The 17,350-nt window shown below is 37.0% G+C and overlaps 1 protein-coding gene across 6 annotated transcripts in view; it reads right to left on the bottom strand.

The window, feature by feature from the left end:
• Positions 1-17,350, bottom strand: part of DNTT (DNA nucleotidylexotransferase) — a 134,269-nt gene that overhangs the window by 63,519 nt on the left and 53,400 nt on the right. For all 6 annotated transcript variants that reach the window (XM_040071201.1, XM_040071202.1, XM_040071200.1 and 3 more), the window contains 2 exons: positions 14,860-15,034; positions 8,254-8,379 (listed from right to left, as the gene is read on the bottom strand). In XM_040071201.1, coding sequence (XP_039927135.1) covers positions 8,254-8,379; positions 14,860-15,034 — 301 coding nt within the window. The remainder of the gene's footprint in view (positions 1-8,253; positions 8,380-14,859; positions 15,035-17,350) is intronic.

Below are 17,350 nucleotides of genomic sequence, written 5' to 3'. Positions count from 1 at the left end.
TTCCTGCTCTCACTGTTCATGTTTAGTTTCAAATTTGATTTCATTTGTAATGAATATACAGTTTATACAGTTAAAAAAAAAAAAATTTAGATTTTCCTTTGTGTGCTTTATATTGGAAGATAAAAGCCAGTAAAAAGCAGCAGGCTTTGTACTTCCTAAGTGCTACATGTGTAATATCTCCAGGTGAATCTGTCCCAAGCCCACTAACTGGCATGACAGCAAATCCAGTGAAGTCAGCTCTTTATTGGATCTATGGAATAGAAAACAGCATCTATCATCCTGAACTGAATGAATACAGCCTCATTTAAACCACCACGAGATTTTACTTGAGCTACCATCATCACTGAAATAGAAGAGCTCCTTAAAATTAAGCATACCTTTCACAATGAATGGAGATTATTTACATATTAGATTTCATTTTTGGGTCAGTTCTATAAAAACACACCATATGACACGGTATGTTGTTTATATAATAAGCATTATATTCTCATTAAAACAAAATGAAGGTTTTACTCTAAATATTCAAGAAAATATTGTCTTTGCTTACCCTACAATTTGCAAAACATTCCTCTTAACAAAACAACATTATGAGATCTTAATTGTTTTCACAGTATTTCCTCAAAAGGAAATAGGCACTGTAGCTGAACAAAACCACTTCATTTCCTTTTTTTTTTCCTTGCACTATGTTAAAATATATAAAAATAGGGCTTGCTATAATTTGCTTTATTCTATGTCACCAGTATAACTTCACTCCTTAGTCTCCCTAAGAATCAATCACCTGTTGTCTAAGAATCCTTCCCTTAGCTGCATATTTGTTTACCAGCTACCCTCATTAGTAAGGGCTGTGAAATTCCATTTTCATGACATTTCATGAAAGAGCTCATGAGAAGGACAGCTGTTTAGCAACAGGCCTGATCTGGAAGTTTCAACTATCATTTACATTCAACTAGCCCTTGGGTATAAGGAATCAAAAAGAGGAGAGAAAATGCTGCTATGGGGAAAGAAATAAACAAAACCCCAAATCTATTAGAAAAATAATGCACAAGCCTTAGCTTCCTAACATCTGTCTCTAAATCTTTGCAGTAGCTAATTGTTGGAATTATTCAACTGCCTTTTTTTTTTTTTTTTCCTCTCTCACATTTAAAATCTTTATTTAGTTGACAGATTATGTTGCATGTAATTACAGACTTTTTGGTAAAAGTCAGGCACATTATATCTTCCATTTAGAAACAGAACTAATGCAGAAAAAGGTGGAACCACCAGTCTGAGGTCAGGAGCAACATAGATTCATCCCAAATTGTATATAGAAGAAAAGAGACAGCACAGACAGTAAAATGGGGAAATATATTTTAAAAGTGAGATAACAGGAGTCAGATGTTTCCCCTGCTGTGGGGTTTTTCCTGGATGTTCTCCCAATTTCTAACACTTTTTATTCTTTATCAACCCCAAAGATTCTTTCTTACTGTGGAATAGAACATGCTAATTGTGGCTTCAAGTGAGACTTACAGTTCAACTCACAAAATAAAGATTTCTTTTTCTCTCTTTATAATTTGTACACATAAATACTCAAGAAAGTACTGTTTGGCAAGAAATATCTTACTCCAGTTAATACTAAAAGCATTAATCAGGGGCAGAGCTAAAAAGATGTAATTGCTACATTCTTATTTAAGTAGTCTATACTGATAAACATGGCCAGAAAAGTGCTTTCCAAAAGCAGCTGCTCAGCAGCATGTGTTAATAATGGCAGGGACTGGCAGAGCCATCTTCTTGATTAGGGTGCTCAAAAAGTCCTGGGATGTTTTTTCTCACTCCTGACAGGCAGCCTCTCACATGCGCATCCAATAAACGTCCTACACCGAATAATCAGCCGTTGTGATAATTGTGTCTGCACACAGCAGCACCAACCCTGCTGTGGAGAGGGGTCAGTCCCTTCCCCTGGCAGGAGGGCAGCTCTCAGAAAAGCCGTGTCACCATCGCTATTGAAAAATACAATCACATGAAGCATTTTACTCAGAGGCTGTTGATAAACAATGAGAAAATACAATCAAAGCATTTTTGTTATTCTAGTTTACATTTTTCAGTATTTTCCTGCCCCTGCGAAGCTCGTTAGGCTGTTGGAAAAAAAACAATTAAGGAGTATGGAATATTCATTATTCTCTGTGCAAAAGAGTCACATTGCCTGCAAATGCCGCAACTAATTATGGATCTGCCTTTTAACCTAAAACTGCTTTTGATATTCTTTTTGATAAAAAAATTATTTAAAAAAAAAAAAAGACAGCAATCCAGCTGTCTATTAAATAGTGTAGTTCATATTGAGTAATAGTCTAGAGGGCAAAAACATATAAAACTCTAATTTTATTTAAGAAAAATCTACTATCTAATAGATTTTTGGTGAAGTCTACCTATGTTGATATAAAAAGGAAAGTTATTGACCATTTATTCTAAACTATTATGTGTCTTACATGAAGCACCTCACCTTTACCTTATCAATCAGAACAATATTCAGATTGCCTGTTTAAGAAGAAACTAAATTTCCAGAGATTGCCAGTACATGGGAATTTCATTATCTTCAGAGTACTCTGCAGGGTCTGCTTTAATTAAATTTGGAACCGAGCAGGGCTACATTTCAATTCTTCAGTTATTGAAAATTTTACTTCCTCTCTGAAATTGTGAAAGATTTGTTGGTGAGACTTGGACTCATGGAAAAATTTGGGGTTTAAATGCACTTCCAGATTCCAGTGGGTCAGATCCAAAAAACACTAAGATTTTGCTGAATTGTGTTAAAAATAAGAAAGGTGACAGATGTAGAGAGGAATTGTGAATCTCATTTAATATCTGGTATTTAAGAACTAATAAAGTAAAATATCATTAACAACACAAAGTTACCAGTAATCACCTTACGTATGCAAAAACCGCAGACTAAAATACTATAAACGCTAAAAAAAATCCCTCAAAAACCAACAGAAAGTGCAAGATTCTCAACAATTATAGGAGAATGATTCTCAGGAAAAGATAATAATCAGTAAGACCACGCTAGTTTCTGTCTGCTGAACAGCTGACCCCATAACATTCAGCATGATTATCAGAGTACAGGTCATGCAGAAATCAAAACAAATTAACGGTCCCGTGGGTTATTTTATACTATCCTGCTCATTTCAACAACAGTGTCAGAGCAGGTCCATTGCTACTTGCAAAACAGTCTTTAATAAACTCAGTTTAAGACTCTGCTAGAACAGAAACTACAAATAACACACACAAAAAAAACCCATATTTTAAATGTTTTGTAAATAATTTATTACAGCCTCGTGGAGGGCACTTGTCTTGCTGCCATGCCTACACTCACAACTTTGCTGCGAGACCTTGGAAAGCTGCTTCACACCTCCCTACCATTGTTTCTCTTGGCATCTTCCATTCACTCTCTATTAGGACTGTGAACACTCCAGGGCTTGAATGCTTTCACAGTGTGCTCGTACAGCATCTCTCATAGAAAAGGCACCTCTCTTACTTGAGCCTGCAAACACTACTGCAGCACAAATTTAAAAAATATTAACACACTGTTGTGCAAGTAAATTCAATCTGCCAAAGAGCTAAAAAGCAAATTGTGATATTAAAAAAAAAAAAAAACTTACATGGATTGTATTTGAAAAACTGTTATACGCAGAAAAGCAATTTTAGTTAAATTGCTTTCCCTCTCAGTCACTCTTTTCTACTTGTTTATTTAGTAGGTTGCAAATCCAAAGGACCGGTCCTACTTCTCATCACATCTGGGTCATCAGTGTCTGATGACAATTCAAAACTGACCAAAGTTTTAGAATCCATCTTTCATTCAAATCTTTTTCCTCTCTCTTTCATTACTGTAAATATCAATTTTATATTTTGGTAGGAAGAGATATCTGGCATGTGAATGTCCTTTTATATAGACTGAGAGAGAAAATAAATACTTCCAGGTGCAAATTTCAAGAATTAAGCAATTTAGGCCAACCTGTAATATGGACTAAAGTGACTTCCAAATAATCGAAATTACACCTTTTTGTCCAGCCTGATTTTTTTTGGTTTTGAATCTGGACTGAAAAACCCAACACTTTCCCAGACTCAAAGATTTTATGATGTTATTTTACATCAGCTAGGAAAACAAAGGAGCTGAGAAAGTAACAATAAGAGCATAACATGCATGATCTCAGGGTCCCTGCTTAAAATCTATTACTGGAAATAAATGTTAGTTCCAGTTGCTCCTCATATCAATGAACAATAACAAGTTCATTTCTTGAAACAGAGTGCAATTCATGAGAAGTTTTTGTATTATTCCACATGATGCAAAAGAAAACAAAACAAATGTGAAAGGTCTGCTGACACCACACACAAATGCAGTTAGAATATTAATCAAATAACAATGGCCTACATAATAGACACACTGCGTAATAAGAAATATAAAACATGAAATACATATTACATAGATTAATATGGTTAAAAAAGCAACATACACTTGATGTATCATACTAATTTAAATTGCCAAAAAGTAAAGATGTATTCATACTCTGTATTTTAAGAAGCACCTTCCCATTCATCTTAAAAATCTGAGTACATATTTACTCCTTAGACCAAACCATCAATTAATTTTGAATAGGTATATATTTTGCACATATTCACATCATAATTCAGAGGTACGGTCTGGAGAATTTTTACTGAAGCAAGTTATGTCAGTGGGACACTACTTGTTATTGAGAGTATCCATTCAGTTCATGGGTTTCTACTACACAGCTCCCAAGTTCATTATAAAAATAAAATTGAGGATCTTTTGAGGTATGTTTTAAAATTAAATAATAATAATAACTGCTTAAGCCACTGGCATAACTGGTACTTTTTTTTTTTTTTCTGTAGATACAAAAGAAGAAAGAAATATTTCTTTTTCATTTTTCTCTAACATAGTGGAAAGGAAACCAGGCATCTTTCCCATGCTAAACATCCACATTCTCATTACCATGAGTAACAGCCAAAGCAAAGTAACATCCAGTAGCATTAGCAATAAGCCTCAGAATCACAGAACCATTTGCCTCTGACTTAATTAGTTTCTTCTGTAAGAATTAAATTGTATTTTCTTCACAGAATAATGTCTTTCTGAATTTTATTGCAGTCTGATATTAGTATTCAAATCCAACAACCCCTCCTGGGCACAGCAGAATGACTCCTTTTATTTTAACGCAAGAAAACACAATGCAGCCTCCAAGAGTATATTTTCAGCCGGAGAGGCAAGATAGCTCCAAATAAACCAGAGAACGATATTGTAATATTATATTCCACAATAACATTAATATTTAAGACAAACATAAAGGAAACTTGCTAAGGTACAGACTACTCAAAGGATCTGCTCTTTTGTTTTGCAGCTTTTCCCATCTGAGCAGCCACAGCTCAGCTGTGAGCGGGGTGATGAGTTCAGGTGCACTCCTGGACCAGGCAGATCGCTGTGGCAGGGCTCTCAGCCTGCACACCCCCAGGCCGTGGGACACAGGGCACTGGGACCCAAAGCCTGCACAAAGACCGAGTCTGAAGCATTGCATTTCTACTCCGTGAACATGACTCCACTGTCTACTCCACGGCATCTGACATTCTTAGCGCATTCTTCACACAACAAGCCTCACTACACAACAGCTCATAAATAATTTGACTGGGATTTGCTCCATGCTGAACACAACAATGAAACCTTGGCATCTGCAATTTTTGTCAACCCTTCTGTAGCTTCTTCCACGTGTAAAACTGGTTTGTCGTAACTTTTTGGAAGTCACTTTCTGGCTATTACAGCAGACGGGAAACATGAGACATTTGAACACAGAAATTGCACCTAGTATATCAAACCACTTTTTCCTCATGAGCTCTTATCAAATAGTTCTGCTATTTTTTTTTTAATAAGTAGTCTTTCATGATGAAATATATGCAGAACAGGACTCAAGATTAAAAATTTTGATAATTGGCTAATTATCAATTTCTTCAGAAATCAACTCCCCAAAAGTGCCCCTCCCAAGAAACCAGGACACACAAATCCTACAGGACCCATATTGCTGCCTATTGGTGACTGTTCCAACGTAATTACTGCACTTTCTCAAACACAACTAAGGCTTATTTGAAAGGGGAACTGGATACAACATATCAGGGCAAAATCCATGAAAGGAAGAATCCAAGAGTTCATAGAAGAATGTATTAGCAAATAGTAGCTTTGTACCCGCGTTATGGGCAGGGTCAGAAAGCAAGCTAACCAAAGAAAACCTGTAAGAAAAGGGAGCGAGCCTGACTCACAGAATGAGGTTGTTATAACAAAATGCTGCCATCATCACATAACTCAAGATGGCTTGGACCCAATTTTCAGGACGTATGGTATCAACCCAAGGAAAATCTGTCATTTAATTGTTGGCTGCCCACAGCATGCACAAGTGAGTTATACCAATGCTTCAGTGCATTTGCTAAGTGCTTGCACTGAAAAATCTGTTGGAACGCTTTTATTTGAGAACGTGAATTACAAGATTAATACAAAGCCAACAAAACAACAAACATAAAAATCAGGCTCCTGTGACGTTAGGCAGACTAACTGGCAGTTCTCCAAGGCAAGGGCCAGTTCTGCAGCCCATAAACTGTTGTTTCAGCTGAACAACCCTTCAGCTGTTGTTGCCAGCTTTGGCTGTGAGGAATAAGAACAACAGCCCTAAGGATCTCCATTACAGCTGATTTACCTCATTACATTGAGGTGATGATGCTAGGTAGACTCACACAACATCAACTTGCCCAGTCCTACCTCCAGGCACAAAACACAGCATGAACTTGGAGAAGTCACTCTCCAAATAGGTTGAGGAAGAAAAACTGACATTTTTGTGACCACAAAGCCCAGTGTCTACCCAGACTCAGAAATGTTTGAGATATAGGATAACAGAAGGAAATCTCAGTACTCCCATCATCAAACCACCCCACTCCTAATGCGTTCACTTACCAAATACAAGCTGTACTTTGACATTAAGACTGCTGCATTGATAAGCCTGGAAGTATTCATGCTATGTTTGGTCTGACATTTTCCCCTACAACAGCTTGTATTTGATATTTATAAACAGTGAAAGAACTGCTGCTTTCAAGTGGTTAAATGCTTACAATCACAGCCCTGTTTTTGTAGCAGGAGGTGGGGAAATACACCCATTTCAAAAGAAACAGTTTTGGGAATGTTGGAAAGGACCTCAGGAGGTCTCTAGTCCAAAATCAGGCTTGAAACAGGGTCAAAACTCAATTCCCATCATGTTGCTCAAAATGGGACCTTTTGTAAAGAAGCAAACAGTTCAACCTATTTGACTACCATAAATAGTAACATATATTTGATGTATTTGCTGATTACTTCAAAGCATAACTACAAGCCAAATTTTAGGTTGTTTGATTTCACAAAGTGCATTCCCAGATCAAGACAGTTTTGAGTTGCTTGTATGTTTATCCTTAGTTCTGAATTCCCAGAGGTTTTAATATTTACCATGTAAAGGATTTATATGCACAAATAACTGGTATCTGTTCTTTTTACGTGGATCTTACAAATATTTTCTTGAAACATTTGTGTGTATTAACAGGAACACACAAAGCAGAATCATAAAAATTGTAAACAACAATAAAATAATTAATAAATCTTTAGAAAAATGAGATGGTGTTTGATGTTATAGTTAGAACATATGCATGTAACAATGCCAGACATATTTAGACTGCACTACATTAGAGTCTCTGATGGTAAAGTAATGTGATGGTAAAGTAATTAACATGCAGTCTGTTTCCATAACTACTCAGTTGTGAAAATCTGAAGTTTAGAACCATACTTTGAAGAACTGAACACTTGGACAAACCAAAAGGCAGCACAGCAACTGTGAAGAACCTTGGACTCACCTAAACCAAACTTTTGTTTATCATACTTCCAGCTTGTCAAATAAGACTGTGCTGAAAGGCTAAAAGACATTTTCGGAATGTTATTCTATCATTTGTTTTAAAAATTCATGTGTTTACAAGCTATTAATGTATTTAAAGATCCACTGTGTTAAGCTTTCAGCAATACTTAGAGGATGCAATTAAGCTTGCATTCAATTTTAATTTACGTATGGCAGATTTATAACTTTTTTTAATTGTTATTATGATGCCTGTTTACTCATTAATTTGCTGAGGGTACCACAGAAAATACTGAGGCAAGTATTATAGTAATTATTCTAATTATGCTAGTTTTTATTTTATGGATAGAATAAATATTACCGTGAATTTCTTGTTGTAGTTATTTAAAGTTGTCTTCCTCTGGCATGAATACTGAGATACTTTTGTTGCAATAAATGCTGGCATTTCCAATTCAGGTGTATTCAGAGGAGGAGATTGATATTGCTCCTAACAAGGGTGGGAAAAAAAAAAAAAGAAAAAGAAAAAGAAAAAAAAAGTTAGTGACACACATGGCAAATAGCTTAAAAATACAAAAAAGAGTATATTTCATGAGCCCAAAATACAAACCTTTGAAGAGCAGGCAAGAAAAAAATAATGCTCCTGTCATCCTCCTATGAAAAACAGTTGATTTCACATTGGCTGGACTGACACTACAGTTCATCTGGTCATTACTGGGATTTTTTATTTTCTGCAGTATGTTTTGCAGGGAGTTTACAATAACACTGCCATTGTTTTTTAAAAAAATAAGTCTACCTAAATGCTGTGTATCTCTACTACTCTCACTATTGCAATAAGTTTGAAAAACTACAAAGCTTTAAGAGCAGATAAGCTCTAAAACAGAGTTTTCAACTAAAACACTAGAGTATTCATTACAAGATTAGGTATATTAGACAAAAGAGAAATGTTCAACTGACTTTTTCACAGACTCTAGCTAAATTCAGTAGTGGAAGAAAAATTTTTGTTTGAATTGGAAATAGTTTTCTCCCCTCTTGCAGGTAAAATAATAGAAAACTTTTTCTTTTGGATTTAATATTTTAAGCTAAATATTTGATTTTGTAGTCACGTTAGAGTGAAGGAAACATCAATAAACAGCTACAGAAGATGGTAATCACCATCCTTTTTTCACCCAACAGCCAGCTGGTGGTGTAGTTTCTCCCTTAGCCAATCCCATAGATGCTGATCCAATCCAGACATCATTTTTCCACATCCACCAGAGCAAGGAAAAGGAGGCAGATGCCAAGACTTGAATGGGCATTTCCCAGTCTCCAGGCTGCCTCCATGCTCACTCCCTATTCACTAATTTTGCTCCATGCAAAATAGACCAAGGTCATACAGGTCTGTGAGCAACCCACCCCTGAAGGATGGGAATTCTCTTGAAAGGCAAGATTCAGAGTTATGTCTCCATTGGCAAAAGAGAGTCCTGAGCACAAGTCCTCAACATGGGAATGTCCTGACCAGGCAGCACCTAGAAAAAGGGAATCTCACACTGGTTTTGTGCTGCTTTATATATCCAGTCCTTCAATTCCTTTACTATCTTCAAAGTGCCAAATCTGAAATACTTCAGAAACATGAAGTACCTTTAGCAGTTCTCTGTATTTCTTTTTGCTCTTGGTCCTTTTGCTTGAAAACTTCTGGCAGATGTATCAAAAACCTATTGCACTGTGGGACCCATAAGCCACAGGGAAAGGGTTCAATAACAACAACTAAAAATATCATGAAGATACATAAAAGAAATTTTCACACCAATAATGGAATAATGAGCCCTTTTTCCCCTGTATCCAATCACACACAAAAGGGTAGCAAACTATAAGCAAGTAGGTATCTTCATAACCACACTCCCAATTATAATTTCACGCTCAACTGCCTTTGTATTTGATACAAAGAAGTTACATAACAGTATTCACGCATACACAAGTATTTGCTTGCACAACTGAAGGAGCAGTGAATTATATAGTGGTTTTCATAGCATACCCTGAAAGGAGGAAAGCTATTTTATGTGTAAGACCAGTCTTGGGAATAACCAAAATGGGTTTCAGTCAGGACAACAGCACAACTCATCCACTTCTGCACACATTCATGATTTATGTTTTAAAATTGATTTTAAATCACATAAACTATGATTGATTAGTGCTAATATACTGCTCAAAATGGTAGTGCCAGCTGCAAGGACTGTGAACAAACATAATGTTACTGAATAGAATATATAATAAGCTGCTACCTTCACTGAGACACAGACACAAAGAACAAGAGCCCTACACGCAGCATTAGCTGGCACTGTGGAGGAGGGCAAAACTAATGCAGAAAATCTATTCATTTAAGAGTGTGATAGACTGGACATAAACATCCTATTCCTGCCTTAGAAGAGCTATTTGAACATTTTCCTTAATCGATAAGAATTATGCAGTTAGTTAACTGGACTTGATTATAGACAAAGATAGAAGACATTTTGGAGAGAAATTAACAGCAAAAACATCTGGCAGATGATAATTACTCCAGTCTGATTTGCAGGGAGTATTATGATGCCTACATGTGATCTATGGAAATGATCTATCAGCAACAGATCATGAGCCAAATTGATACTGCTATTTGGTGGGAAAACCAGACAGGAAAAAAATTGTTTGTACAGATTACAGGACAAACCTAAACTTCCATTAATAGCAATTACAGTGTAGAACAAGGAATCCTGGAAAGTCATTACATCAAAAATGATTTCTAGTACTGGGAAGAAATAACTGCAGAGAAGAGAAAAATTGAAAAGTGTAAGCATTGATTTTTTTTTATATAACTCTACATTCAAATGAAATTGCAGTACAGTGCACAGGGGCAACAACTGAAAAATATCCACATGTGTCACTACAGCTAGTCAGAGTTCCTATCCCACAGCCAGGCTGCAGTGAATGCCACTTGCTACTCTTTCACAGTGACATTTTCCACATGGCATAAGCAGAAGAAACAGACTTTACCACTAGCACAAATTTGTAAAGCAGACAGACTTGATTGCAGAATTAATCTTGTGGGGGACTACTTTGCTCTTCATCAAATTATTTTTTTAACACACCGAGAAGTATAATGACATAGGGAAATAACAGGGAGAAAATGAAGCAGCAGTGAATGGAGTGCGCAGAGACAACCAGCCAGGAGCTCTGTAAAGCCCAGGCAGCATTGACCAAATAATAAAGTCCTCTGATACCCAGCATTTTCTGAAGAGAAGGCAGACAGTTGATAAGTTTCATTTTTATTTCCTGAGAAACTCTGACTGTCAGTATGAAGGATTTCTTCCATTACTTACAGCCTCTCTCTTTCACAATGAAATAGAGAGAAATGCTTTCCTGACAACATGAGAAGACAAAGGATCAAAAGATGGCACTTTCTTTCCCTAATGTGGAGAAAAATTCTTTCTTCAAATAAATAAATCTCTTTTCCTTTTAAGAAAAAACAAACAACAACAACACAAAACCACCCTAACTAGGTTCTGACTGAGGAAAAGGCAGAGGACATGCAGTCACAGCACAGTTCTTAAGGCTGCTGAGTGTGCAGCATCCCTTACGGAACTCTACCTCTCTTTTTTTCCCTCTGAAAGCCTCCCCTCTGCCTCTCTCTCCCCCATAATAACCCAGGAAACATCAGGACTTTCTAGCACTGGGGGATGCCCTCGTGTAACTATTAATGCCCATGTCCTGCTATTGTCAAGGATACCCATCTGCTTGTGGTAGGAAAGTTGTCTCAGGACAAGGGCTGAGCTTTGCCACAGAAATATTTTACTTCCCTTTTAAAGCAGATATTTGGATGCCATGTTTCCAAAGCTTATTAAACTAAGTGATGGCTACTAACCCTAAAAGTTAACTGTGACTGAATGAATCAATAAAAATTTTATCCTTCTTAAATCTGGTCAACCAACCTTTTATTCTCTATAAATCATCAACATGAGAGTATCTCTTGGATCATTCATTACCACAGAAAGATGTACTTTAATGACAGTTGTAATCAGGATGTTAGCTAATGGTCTGTAACTCTGACTTTATCACCCTTGTTTTGCATGGAGAAGGGCATTTCTTTTTACTAATGCAATAAAACAAATGTCCTGAATGAAGAATAACCTTCCAAATAGGCTACTGTAGGATCTGAAAGATGAAATCTTACTGCTATTGATATTAATGGGAATTTGACCACAAAACTACATGGGGACAAGATTTCACCCAAAACATTCCTGCACTGCAATCCATTCCTTTTACTTCAAAACCTCCATGATCTAGCTTGAGTTCAAGGTTTGTTAATTCACTTTCATTTCACAAGTCTGACATAATGAACCAAATTTGTCTTCAGTGAAATTACAATTAAATTACATTATGTATGAGTTCGATCTAGTACTTAAAAAGAAAATTAACCTTTACTTCAATCTTTCCTCATTTCTCAAGGCAGAAAAAAGAATTAGCACAATGACAATGAAACAATAAAATTATTTTTTAATTTGCTACACTCCTAGAATCCTTGTTTTCTCCTTGTTTGCTTTACAAAATGTTTATTACTTTAGACCAACTATATAATTAAGATTGGTCTTAACTATAAGCCTTAAAAACAACAGCATAGCTGTCACTGGCTTCCCTATTGTACTCTATATTTATTAGCATGAAATCTTTATGTTTCAATAAAAACAGAAGCTTTTACTTGCAGAGCCAGTCTCAAAGTATAATAATGATCTCCTGACAGTGCTGATACTTTTTTCAGAAGTTTATGCTCCACCAATATTCCCAAAGGAGTTTTATACAAAACTAAGGCAATTGCCTTCGCATTGACTTAAAAAATTTTGGAGGACTTTTGGGGAAAGACAAAGGTGTTTCTTGCGTTGGAAAGAAAAAAATTTATGAAAATATATTTTCTGAGCTATCTGAATCTATAGGTCCCCTTATACTGCTGAAATTAAGAATGTATATAAAAGGTACTTTGGTTCACTTTTAATGCTGATGTGAAACTCTGCGGGATGTTTTCTGGTTTTGATGCATTACTTGTTTAGAGAACTTCTTTGCATTCCCTGTATTTATAGTTTTATGGCCTGTAAGATAAAATAAAGCAGTAGGTACAAGGCTTCCTTTTGGTTCTTTTTTCTTTTTGTATTAATTTCCTTGGTCTATTCTCCCTCCAGCAGATTCACTGAAAAATGCTATAAATGTTAAAAATATATCCTTGGAAGGATTTAATATATAAACACAAATTCCATCATGGAATCATGCTGAGTCTGAGAGCGACAGCTCCATCTGGTGTATTCACTCACCCCTCCCCCCAACCCAAACTGTTATTAAATAGTAATTCTTACATGTAAAAACCTGGAAAATATTTTCTGGCAATGAAAATGCAATATGACTGGGAAAAAAATAAACAGGAGCTACCGTTTTCCTTGGGAAAGGATGGTATTTATGAATTATCCTTTATAATCTAAATACCAGAATGAAGAAGAAGCGAACAGCGCATTGTTCCTGTTAAATATTCAGGCACTGCGTGATGCTGCTCATCCTGCCATGGTCCCAGTGTGGTCACAGTTCACACAGAGCCTAATCCACACCCTCGGGAGTCAGCAGGAATCCCTCACTTTCCTTCACAGAGCTTTGGATCAGACTTGCAGCTCTCTTGACATGTGAATTAATTTCTTTGCCGGTGCACACGAAACCCATCACGGCGAGGCTCGGGCGGGTGCGGGACGAGGGAACAGCTTCATCCAGCTGCAGTGCTGGGCCTATTTCACAGCTCAGTGGCACAGGCTGGGCACAGCACGCCTGGCATCCCCCACCAAACGCCCATCGCTCACAGCCTGTGCCGAGGTATCGAGTACCCCTGCTTCTCACTGTGCTCCCATCTGAGAAATGAGCAGATGATTTGTCAGATATAGATCAGAGGAAAACATCACCATCCTTTGCTTCAAGGTCAAACACCATGCATCAAATAATCAGCCTGTCATTTGCAATATCCTCCGACTCACAGCTTCCATTGAGAGATAATAGAATATAGCAAAACTACTTTTTCTCTTAGCACAATTTTACTTGATGGTGCCAAGTCTGTAAACACACGTCCACTGACTACATCAGTCTTCTCTTCACAGGTCCTTCAAGGGCCCAGCCATTAGCTGATCGCCCTGCAACAGCAAAAATTGTAACATTTTTGCACTGTTTTGAGGAGGCCAAGTATTCCATCAACAGCCCATCGAAAAACACTGTTCTCACTGGGATATTTGCCATGATATTAATGTATTTGAGCAAATACCACAAATACCAGAACAGCAACAAGTTCCTCATTGATGGATACTGCAGAGGAACTGGGGCTGCTCAGCCTCTTAAGGCTCCAAGAAAACCTAACAGCAGCCTTCCAGTAATTAAAGGGGCAGCAAGAGAGCTGGAGAGAGACTTGTAACAAAGGCATGGTGATAGGACAAGGTGTAATGACTTTACACTGGCAGAGGGGAAATTTGTATTAGATTTACAGAAGAAATTCTTTTCCGTGAGGGTGTTGAGGCACTGGAACAGGTTGTCCAGAGGAGCTGTGGCTGCCCCATCCGTGGAAGTGTTCAAGGCCAGGTTGAATAGGACTTTGAGCAACCTGATCTAGTGGAAGGTGTCCCTGCCCATGGCAGGGCACTGGAAGCTGGATGATCTCTAAGGTCAAACCTTCCAGCCCAGACCATTCTGTGACTCTGTATTGCCCATTTGTAACCTGTGATGATACAGTAACTCAGCATCACCAGACACTTATAAAGAAGGCATGGAAGGCGCTTTTAATCTATTAAAACTGTGTGAATTACTCATATAAATTTCACAGAAAAAAATAATTCAAAAATAATAACACAACACAGTTATATACATTTTAAGTTAAAACAAATAAATGAAATCACAGCCATTCATTTTGGATATCGCTGTATTCACACTGCAGGATCTGTCTTACCATGAGACGGTACTTCATTTCTGCATCAACTGGTCTCCCAGCTTCCATGCAGGCAGTAAACCAGGAGATGTCCAGTAGTTCAAACCTGGAGCTGTCACCCACAGCCTGTCCTTTCAGCCAGTCCAGCACCTCCAGGTAAGAGTTGTTCTCAGCCACAATATGAGTGACAGAATCACTGTCAAGAAGAATACAAAAAGTTTTCTCTTTGGTTTTTTTTTGTTTTTTTTCCCCGCTGAATCCAACTCTACACAGACACAGAGGTGTAATTTCCGTATTTACTTACCATCCACTCGCTGAAAAATGTAGTGTATATTGTACGTTAGAATGTGGGAAGCACTTAAGTTTTCATGTCACCATATATTTATTCTGGTCACTGACTTTGCCTTGAGTGAAGATTATAGTCTGACAGCTCCTGTAAGTGCAGTATTTTCTTTCTTGAAGGATCATTTACCTTCCATAGACACTAACCTAATACACATTCGTTGCAATTCTGAAAATATTATTTTATGCAAGCAGTACTGTAATTAAAAGGCTGCTTAACAACACCTGACAGTCTCTTCCCAATATTCCTCATCAATAAGTGAAAGCTTTGCAGCATTAAAAAGTCAGTTAACAATAATTATTTAAAACTTTATAGCTAGTAATATCTTTCTGGATACTTAAGTTTTCTGTACTTATATGAAGCCGTTCATTATATATGGCATTGCCAAATGTTCATGAATTAAATCTTATTAACTACGTGTTCCATCCAAACAACATATCCTTGCTGCTAAGCCAGTATAACAAAACTGACGGTTTAGTGAATACAAAATTTACAGCTGGAATTGTTAATCAATACATTATATGGTGTACATTGCCTAAAAATACAATAGCACAAATGTTATTGCAGTGGATTTTGGTTGTTGTACTCGAACAATATTGGAAAGGATCACCTGATTAAAAGATGATCCTTTTAAATATTAAAGTTACATTTTTAAGAAAAGATTAGGTGCATACTTAGGATGATCTATAAGTTTCTGTCTGGCCTGCTGATGTTTCTCAGCAAGTTTAGAAAAATACAGACTTGGTAGGAAATTTTGAATAATTCTGAGTGTTCCTGTTCCCTAAGCATCCCACGAGAGTGCTGTCAGCCACACAAAAAACATGAGAGAAAGGAGAAAATTCTTCATTTCCATCAACTTGTAGGACTTAAGTGTCTAGAAAGTATATTCCAACATTAATTTCAATCATGCAACAGATTCCTAAACTCCTTGTGAAAGGCACAGTCAGGCAGTGTCACTATTTGACACTATTTCTACAGAAGGAAAGCTAGAGTTGGAACATAAATTGTCTTGATGGCAGCCATATGCATTTGAAAGTCTCTCTGTCTTTCTGCTAGCCCATGATGGTGGCAGCCTTCTGCACAGACAGCAAATTTCCACTGGACATGACAGATTGCTCTGAACTCTCTCTAACAGCTGGAGAAGTTGGGCCATCAGCCTGCCAAAGCAGAGAGGACATCACTGGTGGAGATTGCTGGTTAGCGTGGACTTCAAACATGATGCGTGCTGTTAAAGGCAGACTGCACAACCTTTCAAAGCAAATTACCTTCCAGAAAACCAAGGAAATCCCTTGGTCTATCTCTGTGATCTTTATTCAAATGAGTACTCAGCAATCTCATTAAGTCATGAAATCACAATGACAAATACTGGAATCACTCTGTACAAAATCGTTATCAAATAACTCACCAATGCAAGAAACAGACTGTATTTTACAACTATAAGAAAGGTACTAAAAGGACTGTGCTTCAGAAACGTGTGTCATGCTATGGCACAATTTTTTTCTCTCCATATAATGGAACTTGTAGAGCAGAGTCCGTTGAAAAAGACTAAATCCCATCTTATTTTTTTCTAAAAGACTACAAACACAGATTAAATGAATCTGCATGAAATACTGTTGGGTTTATTATTATTTAACCCTGCTAGGTCCCGCGTTAATTAAACTGTCACATCTTTATACTTGAGCTTAAAAAAAAAAAAAAAACAGTTAGAGACATAGAACTTCTGCTTCCTGTGGTTTATTTCACTTCATATAAAATATTCATATGTTATGTATTTGTACCAAGCTGCAGAGCTGGGAACTTTGCCATAACTATGCTCACAGCAGCAGTTTAGCTGCTGAGCTCCAGTTTCCTCTCGTACCTGTACAGCTGTGCTATTTTCTTGGCACAGAACATAACAAATTTAGCATTTCCTCTGACATTTTCAAAAACAAAAATCAACAGTTAAATAGGTTTTTTTTATCCAGTGGCAGCTATGCTGAAATTAAACATAACACCTGCCTCATACAACTTACAGGAAGTCTGAAATACTGGCAATAAATACCTGTGTGTCAAAGCAGCCCGGATAAAGCATTTACACAGTCCTCTACAGATTATTAATGTAGGATCCAGAACAGCACTCTGCAATTCTTTATTCCCCAGGAATTCAATTAGTTTTGTATCAGATGCTAA

Source organism: Hirundo rustica, chromosome 8 (genome assembly GCF_015227805.2).
Source record: "Hirundo rustica isolate bHirRus1 chromosome 8, bHirRus1.pri.v3, whole genome shotgun sequence".
In the NCBI taxonomy this organism is placed as follows: domain Eukaryota; kingdom Metazoa; phylum Chordata; class Aves; order Passeriformes; family Hirundinidae; genus Hirundo; species Hirundo rustica.
Note: the sequence above shows the minus strand (reverse complement) of the source record. Positions and strands in the feature narration are given on the sequence as shown.